General features: G+C 40.9%; 1 protein-coding gene across 1 annotated transcript; it reads right to left on the bottom strand.

Moving 5' to 3' along the window:
- Positions 1-222: 222 nt before the first annotated feature.
- Positions 223-2,612, bottom strand: LOC148017751 (fatty acid elongase 3-like). Its single transcript, XM_087662216.1, has 2 exons — positions 780-2,612; positions 223-639 (listed from the first exon to the last, which is right to left on the bottom strand). Exon 1 carries the CDS (start codon positions 2,365-2,367, stop codon positions 1,438-1,440), a length of 930 nt encoding a protein of 309 aa, XP_087518342.1. The 5' UTR covers positions 2,368-2,612; the 3' UTR covers positions 223-639; positions 780-1,437.
- Between the last annotated feature and the right edge of the window lie 6,747 nt (positions 2,613-9,359).

The following is a 9,359-nucleotide window of genomic DNA, read 5'->3' as shown; positions in this document are numbered from 1 at the left end:
ATGACTTCGTCCATCCTATTAAATGATTAGTAAACCAAACAAAACACAAATATTGATACTTGAAGACACACTCACGAGATTAAAAAAAGAGAGGATTCAGAATTATGTTAAAAAGAAGTGAGCAAACTAGGTGGAACCACCCAATAACATACAACTCGACGATACAAAACATTCTTTAAGAACCTCAAACGATAATATCAGATAGAGCACAAAAGGAGGGGCCAACTAGGTTCATTATTCGTGTTATCTATAACTTAATCTTTCGCAACATAAACATTCAGCTCTCAATCAAGGATTCATGATGTCATCACATTAACATTTAACTGTTCATCTAAGGTTGACATTAATGGCTAGAGGCATGCCGTTCCGATAGCATGCACGAAGCCCGTGTGGGGAGGTGATGAGCCCAAGTGGGGAAGAAGACGATGACTTTGAGCTTTGCATAGAAAAGGGCGCAGCTTATGAGGAAGATTATGACAGAAGAATCTTTTGAGGAAGGAGCTACGATAGACGAATACTTTGAGGGTAAAGGAAAGGAGCCGCAAGGAGAGTGGAGTTTTATCTCCGAAGTAACAAATCAAGCGCCGCTGCTTTCTCCCAACGGCGGCATTCCTGTAGGGGAGGCCCTAATACCATTGCCTGGCCAAACATAAACAAGCGATCTTTCAGCTACCATGCAACTATCAAAAATTACACCTGTCGCGCGTCGTAATCTAAAAGGCCTGTACTATCCTTCCAACAATAAGACCGATTAAAGCCAAAAATAACATCGAGCACACCTGATTTCTTGTTCGTGGCCTGACCGCGATACAAATTCTAATATCTCCGAAGTAAGTTTATTGAAGACTATAAGATTCTTTCCAGACAGAACTTATGGCGTGAAATAGGAAATTGCCTGTACTTCCTGGAGTCCAGGACTGAGTCTCTACTTCGAAGAATCGGAGATAATTGCTTTTGTCATTTTGCCTTTCGAGGATCGTGTCGCAACGTGAAGAGACGTGAGCTTTATGTGACCGCTTCTGGTCAGAAGAACAGAAACGGAAACGAACTTCTAATACATTGACTCAAAAAACCACATCATAATACGCAAGAACCTGGTACAATACCGTTCGAATTCTTCCATATGATCAAAAGGCGGCTTATCAATAGCCGAGTTGGATAGAGCTGCTACATGGCCCATTCGCGCCATGAAAAGAGGGGAATAATAAGTTTACAGATCGGAAAAAATGTATTCGGTCTGGCAATGAACAGGTGGCATCTAGCCTGGCTTAAAGAATCGGAGGTGAATGGACACTGATGTGTAAAATTTTTGAAGGGAATTGAGGTTTACTATTTACATCAGTGAATGGAAGAGAGGTTTAGAACACTATCGAACCTTCTTGTATGCAACAAAAGGCTTTTAACATCTGTCGATGAAAGCTTTGCTGGCGAAACGGATTAATCCTGCTTGATTCTGCCACTGGTGCTGCTGCTGCTGCTGCTGCTGCTACTACTGCTGTTGCTTCTGCTGATGCTACGGCCAGGTTCTTGAAGTTCTGCTGCTGATGTGGTTGAAGGAGGCGAAGCTTTGGCCTGGCGTTTCCGGTCCATGAGAATGATAAACGGCAGGAAGCTGGCGTTGAGGATAGCACTGAAGAACCAAGATCCCATACCGTTGCATCCTTCCTTGCTAAAATGGAGTCTCAGAAGCCCTAACGAAGCGAGGGACATCACCACAAACTGCGCAATCTGGCAGTGGCGTACCACATTCCTCCACCTCGGTGCCAGACCCACGCTGCACAGGAAAAAGTAAAGATACATCACCACGTAGAGTCCCGTGTTGCTCAGAAGAGTAAGAATCTGCAAAGATTGCGAGAACTGCAACCACAGGAAGCACATAATGACCACCACAGCATGGCGGAACACATGCCCCGCCGTAGGGTTGCGCTTCTTGAGCAGGAGGATAAACGTGCCAAGAAACTCGTAATACTTGCTGAGGTAAAAAACGTATGACCAGAAAAAGACTCTTCCGGCGGGGCGAGTGCCGAGGGGGAAGCACAGAATCCATTCCCACTCGGTCTTGGACCGTCGCCATAGCCAGCGGGTTTCTTCGATCTCCACGGCTGCCGACTGACAGCATCCAATGAACATAACAACGGAGGCAACGAGAAGGATGAGATTGTAGATAGCGGGAATAGGGCCAAGAGGGAGGGGGTTCTGGCGGAATATGAGTAGAAGCTTCAGGAACTGGATGAGCAGCAAGTAGCACAGGATGGAGAAGGCAAGGAAGGTCCAGGAGGAGCCCCAGGCGTTATGGTCCCATCGGAACTCGGAGACCGCGACATGATCGGCGCACCAATAGCGGAGAAGGGAGGCGGCCGTGGCCATGGCGAGGCTGGGAGAAGCTCACGCGGCACCGTTTGAGACGCAGGTGCGAAGGACGTGAGGGAAGGAGCCGGAGAGAAGGGGGGGGAGGCAAGGTTGCAGCTATGGGGGGGGAGGCGTTGAGCGGGGAGAAGGTATTTGATTTTTCCTTGCGTTTTAGGTTCTCTGTGGTCTCTCTCTTTCTCACAGAAAAAAAGAGAAGCCTTCAAGCCTGTGAGGCCGGTGGCACAATCTCGTGCTTTAGGCGTGCACGAAGGGAAAAGGAGGTGGGTCACTGCCGGCTCTCCCGAGGGCTTTTTCTTTTTCTCTTCCTTTTGGTCGTCAAAGAAACACGTGAAAAAAAATTAGGGGTTAAACATTTTTTCCACAATTTTCAAGTCGGCTCGCAATTTTTCAAACCCACCCGAAAAAATTAGGGGTTAAACATTTTTTCCACAATTTTCAAGTCGGCTCGCAATTTTTCAAACCCACCCGAAACTTTTTCTGAACCTTGGTTTTGAGATTGCGTCTTTATAGATTGTGGCGTGGGTAAGTCGGTGAGAGTAAACTGGGGCCTCGTCGGCCCATTGCCCAAGCTGACTTGGATCTCTAGCAATACGTAGGAAGCCCTAACCTCCAATTGCTTGAAGGACGTCTACTGCGTTATTCTCATAATACTGAACATCTTAGAAAAATTTGTAAATCAATGCAAATATGTACGACAGCAATATCAATATTTTTCGAAGAAGGCTTGTATCAAAAGAAGGAAAGATTATTCACAATTAGCGTTCCTTATGCGCGAATGCTATCCCGCTTTGCTGCCACGAAATGGGATAAAGGGAAGCGAAGTTGATAGTACGGAAGCCTCGCTTCCCTATCACACAACAACTTCGCCATCCTTGAGTGTAAAAATATCACATGCTTCGCTTCTATTGTACAACCATAACATAAACGCATATTCTTCTTTTGCATCCTCAAGCGTAAGACATCACATGTTTGCTCACTATTTTCTCTCTTTTTTGAATCTCTCTCGCTATCTCTTGTTAATATCTCTCTCCCTGCCCTTTTTCACACCTCTCCTCTTTGTGATCTTTCTCATATATTTATTACCTCTCTCTCTCTCTCTCTCTCTCTTTACAACACCCATCACTTCCTCTCTCCCTTCCTTTCCACCTCTCCCTCCCCTTGTTTATCCCTCTCCTCTGTTTGCGACCCTTCTCTCTCACACCATTTTTACATCTCTCCCCTCTCATTTTACTCTCTCTCTCTCTCTCTCTCTCTCTCTCTCTCTCTCTCTCTCTCGTGTGCACACGCATAAAAGGATAGACATGCATTTGCATTTAGGTGTACATAGACTCATATATGTATACAATACCTTTTATACACCAGACTTGTAAACTTTATCTCTCTCTCTCTCTCTCTCTCTCTCTCTCTCTCTCTCTCTCTCTCTCTCGTATATGTATGTATTAAAGGCTAGACGTGCATTTGTATCTAGGTGTACGGAGACTCATATATATGTGCAATGACCATACACCGAACTTGTAAACTTGTATCCATACTTGCTTTGTGTAATAGTTAGAAGTAGCTCTATATGATCTTTGGATGTTACAATTAGAAGTACTATTGCTGCGTTGAAATGAACCATACATGAAAGATATATGAAATATACCACAAAGTCTAAGTGGATCCAAGTACTATAAACAAACTCTTAGTATCAATATACACAAGTGAAGGAGAGCCCGAAACCAAAGTTTGTTCTAGAGACTACGCTAATAACTTTACACCCTAAGTTAAGTATTAACAAACTACAAAGTGTTACTTCTTGATTGTGCCTATACATTTATATCCAAATGTTACACAAAGGGCCCCAACGTGAACAAAAAATCATAAATTCCCATGGGGCCTAACCAAAATGAAGCTTTCTTTTCTTTGAGGAATATCATGTATTGTTACTGCACGTAAGATACATTGCAATTCCTTTTGATACTTAGAAGCTGGATAATAGGCCCAACTTGGAGTAGACATCTACAAAAGTTGAGTAAACACTTAAATATAGTGTAGGAAATAATCTGTTACTATCGAATATATGCCAATCAAACATGGCATAAAGGCCATTTCCTATATGTGTCAAGAAGAGACTATGAAGCTATCAAATTTTAATAAATACATCTCTGCAAAAAAACAAGCATATCATTCCACCCTACAAAAAACACATCTCTGTATGCATCTCTGCAAAAAAGTAATACACATTATTGCATCGTCCGAAGTACATCCTTGTATACAATGTTTGTCGTGACATTCACAATACTCCCATTTTCATCCAACAAGACTCTCACACCGCATGAGGATTTTACCCTTGAAAATGCAATATACAACTGTCCAGGTGTAAATATCGGTGTCTTTAAGTAAAGACCAACAACAGTCAAAGTCTGTCCCTGTGACTTATTGATCGTCATAGCAAATGCCAGTTGAATAGGAAATTGCCTCCGTCTCATAGTAAATAGAAATTGCAAAGTGCTAGGAATAAAAGTGATCCTAGAAATGAAAACTCGTTCCCCTATATTTGTTCCCATTATTATCTCAACATCTATCGTCTTTTTATTGAATGCCTTCCATATCAACCGCGTACCATTACACATACCTTTTCTTGGATTTAAGTTCCTAAGTAGAATAATAGGTGTTGAATCAACACTATAGTATTGTATAACCTCTCTAGGCACCAATTGCAATGCATGATTATTCAAAGAAGTCACCTCTGTATTTTGCACTGCATGTATAGCACGCTCACTAAATATACTCAAAAGTCTCCCACTGTGGATACTTCACTGTACACACTATTAACCAAGATTTCGATAGAGTGTCCTTTTAATACCATGCTAGATGGAATCAATTCTCTGTAATACCCACTCCATCCCCTATCCCTTGAATCCAACTAATAAACCCATTATCCATAACATCACCAACAATTGACATCCGCATATTCCTAGATAGCCTTAGAACCTTAACATACTACCATAAATGAGAGTAACATAGTGCCGCATTAACAATATCTTCACAAAAGCCCTTCATCATCATGACAGGTAAGATCTGTCTAAAATCACCTCCAAGTAAAGTGACCTTTCTACCAAATGGTTTATCACATCTCATAATATTGCTTAAAGTTCTGTCAACTGCTTCAAATGCATACCTATGCATCATGAGAACCTCATCCCACAAAATAAGGCTTGATTGTCTCAATACTTGAGCAAGATTGCTCTGAATAGGAATATTATAGGTGGATCGATTACTTAGATCTAATGGAATTTTAAACTTTGAGTGAGTAGTATGACCGCCCTATAGAAGCAAAGCAGCAATGCCAGATGATGATGTTGCCAATGCTATATGATGATCACTGCATAGCCTAGCAAGCAAACACTTATAAAGAAACGTTTTCCCAGACCCACTGAGACCATCCAAGAAAAACACATTCCCAGAGTTTGCACCAGTAGCATCTATAACTACATTTTATGCAACTCTATGTCTGTCATTCAACATTGCCTCCATAGAAATACAAACCCTGTATTGCTCCAGTATATCATATGTATATTCATCTTCCAAAAGAGTATTAGCACACAACTGAGAATCTATTCAATGAGGTTCTAGCAATCCTTCAAAGTCAAACAATCTTCGCCCATGTTGCCCCGTAAAAGATCTTGAAGATGCAATAAAGCCTTGCTTGATGCCTCTTGCTATAGAACTACGAAAGATACATGCACATGTTCTAGCTGTACTTTATACAGAATATCCTCTATCATTGTGGTGCCATAAACCTATCCCAAAGCTGAATAGGCTCACAAAAGACCAAAATTGCAACAAACAAAACACACAACTGGGCACCAATTTGTACAAAGGCAGCTTCTTCCAAGCACATAGCACACTCATCATCATCCTCTAATGTCCTTTGCAATGCAAACTTTCTTAAAAGTATTGTACATCACATTGCCAACAATATGCAAATCCTCAAAAGACCTACATCCTCCAGACACTGTTAAGAGCATTCGTAAGTAATAGCACTCACCATATGTAGGTGGCACAAAGTATATTTGACCATATGTATTTCCACACTTTCTCTTCATCCACACCTTTCATTGTGCATTCCAGACCCAATACACTAGGAAATCTTGATAGCGAATAGCTCGAGCCTCTGGATGAATACAATTGCACACAAACCACTCCGTAAGAGTAGTTTTCCTAATATCTTTATTTTGCATAACATCTTATATATTGTCTGTATCTTAAGACACCACACAATTCTCATCAGGTAAGTGCACCTACAATCATTGTATATCAGGTTTCTCATTGTGTAATGCATAGTCACATATTCGCCAACATGCTTCTGAAGTAGAAACGTATTGTACATCTAAATAACTCTCGATCTCGTCCACTTCATGGATGCTCGTACCATTCAACCCTAAGCTTCCAACATAAAATTTAATGGTTGCATGATCATGTTCCTTATATATATACTTAAACAAATATTGAACAACTGCCACTATCGAGCATACCTCAACATTTATATGTGCATTGTATTTTTTACTCAAGTAAGGATTGTATGGAATAATCCATCGATTATCAATAGTATTACCCTTTTATTGTGACCATGTTTCCATCATCCCGTCTTCTATAAATAGGATAGCCAGAGCTATCAACAGTTGTCACATTCACAAACCTCCAAGGAATTTTTTTGGTACATTGACCATCACGTATGCAAGGGCTCTTGGGATTCAATGGCATCGCAAGGACCATGGACATTGCATTTTGTCATAGTTTCAAACAAAGTTGAAAACTTTGCTTTATCCAAAAACTCAGCATAAACAAATCTATCATAATGGCATGCTTCAGAGGGTTTAAAGGGGTGCTCCAAAATCAGCCCTCACTTTTGAAACTCAATCACACTAACCTAGCTTGCAACATTTCCAAACAGATTCCTTTTTAACAATGTATGCATCATATCAACATGTTTTTTAGTAGTCAAATCAGGATGATCATAAGCACTCTGTCTAGGCAATAAAGCATTAGCTATCTCTGATCACTTTGGATTATATGTCATTGTTAGGTTTTCCCTCACTCTGCACTATAGCCATGGCATCTTGATACAATTGATAAATGTGCATCTGTCCACTAGTAAAAGAAGATGGCAAAACCACCCTTTTACCAATAGAGGCACTAGTAACTTGTATTGGCCCATTATCCATCACTCCCATCATATCTGCCAAAACTTTATAAACTTTCAACTGTAAAACTGATTGATTCTAACAACATCAAGCCAACCTACATTGCTCTATATTACAGTAAGCATTAGCAATAATTTGTTGCAACAATCGACCACGCAACATGCACACCTCAGTGTCCTCATGCTTTATAGTACAATAAGCATCAACAATAAATTGTTTCAACAATCGACCACCATGCAACATGGACACCTCAGTGTCCTCATGCACTTGTAGTCGAAATGCATAAAATTGCATATGAACAACACAATCCTTATTAGACAATCCATGTATATTAACTAGAATATTAACATTACTATAAGGTACCTTTACATGCCAACCATCATCACCCATAGGAAAAAGAAGAACATATAGCATTGGCATATATGTCCTATGTAAGTTTGAAATGGCAATACATCATCCATCTTGACTATAAACATGTATGTCTCGATGATCAAGAGTATTCTCATCACCTTGTCCTGGCATGATAGCTACAACTTCAGTTACCATTGGAGCTAAGTACTATCTATTAGTCTGTTGAACTCCAAAAATAGTCATTCTTAAATAATGCAAGGAATTGTTTTGCAATTGCATACCCATAGATCTAAAAGCTTTTGCATATACATTGTGTTGATGCATCATAGACTAAAGCTCCCCAAGTAAATTTAGTAATAAATTAGGCATAATACCCAATTGATTAGATAACGCATGCTTAATAAGTATCATAAACATAAAGTTGTGCAAATCTTGGCCTTTCTTGTCATTGCACATTAGGAAGTAGAGGGTGTATACAATGATAAATGGAGCCATGCACTCAAAAGGTATAAGAATTCCTCACAACAGACAAAAACTCATCAACATTGGCACCAAGAGTGACACAAATTCAAGAGCACTATTATGTGCTCGTATATTATTTTTAAATACTCTACTTTGAGGATGCATACCATGTTGGGTGTAAAGGCCCTTTGCGCACTCTCCCGTGTATATATTACTTCACACATGTGAACCTACCCTAATGTGTGTAAGTGTATCATACCCTAAGTATAAATACATTATTTTATTCTTTTGTGTGTACCACACTGGTACACACATATCTTACGGCTCACTCTCACTCTATCAATGTCAAACACAGTTCAGCTTTGAGTCATTGAACTCCTCGATTAATGTGCCTACTCTGAGCTCTCTTTCTTTATCTCCTTCTGCTTCGACTCTACAAACTGGTATTAGAGCCAATGGCTCACGCAAGTAAGCAATCAGTTTGTTGGGCCGTTTAGGAGTAGACAAGTAGGTATTAGGCAACTGATTGTTCAGGTGCAACCAATGGGCTGGTGACTAGTCGGGTGCAGCTAACACGCCATGCATCAACAATCGAATGGTGCAGGCATAATGGGCCAGGCAATTGGTCAGGTGCAGGTGTAGTAGGCGTCAAACGGACTAACAAGACTGATGGGACCGGAGGCGACTGCTGTGCGATGAGACTGGAGGCGTGCGACACGACGGAAGGCTCACGTGTGATGGGGACAGGGTGTCGAGCTGCACGGACGACAGACGTCGCACACCCGCACGGACGATGGGTAGGTCAATACCACATTTAAAAATAAATAAAATCAAAATATTTTCCAATTTGATTTATTTCCCCCTCTTTTGGGTGTTCACATGAGCAAGCACAGAGCCTGAATCTGTGCAAGTTTCCCCCTTAAATTTTGGGGCTTTTCCCAAATTTTGGTGCCTAACACATATTTGAGTGACTTTTGAACCATAAATTGT

Source organism: Lygodium microphyllum, chromosome 21, assembly GCF_053477565.2.
Source record: "Lygodium microphyllum isolate KBCC chromosome 21, Lygodium_microphyllum_v1.1.10, whole genome shotgun sequence".
Taxonomy (NCBI): Eukaryota; Viridiplantae; Streptophyta; class Polypodiopsida; order Schizaeales; family Lygodiaceae; genus Lygodium; species Lygodium microphyllum.
Note: the sequence above shows the minus strand (reverse complement) of the source record. Positions and strands in the feature narration are given on the sequence as shown.

Bases quoted from the DNA above. Each gene is read 5' to 3' on its own strand.
- LOC148017751 (XM_087662216.1), bottom strand. From the start codon at position 2,367: ATGGCCACGGCCGCCTCCCTTCTCCGCTATTGGTGCGCCGATCATGTC.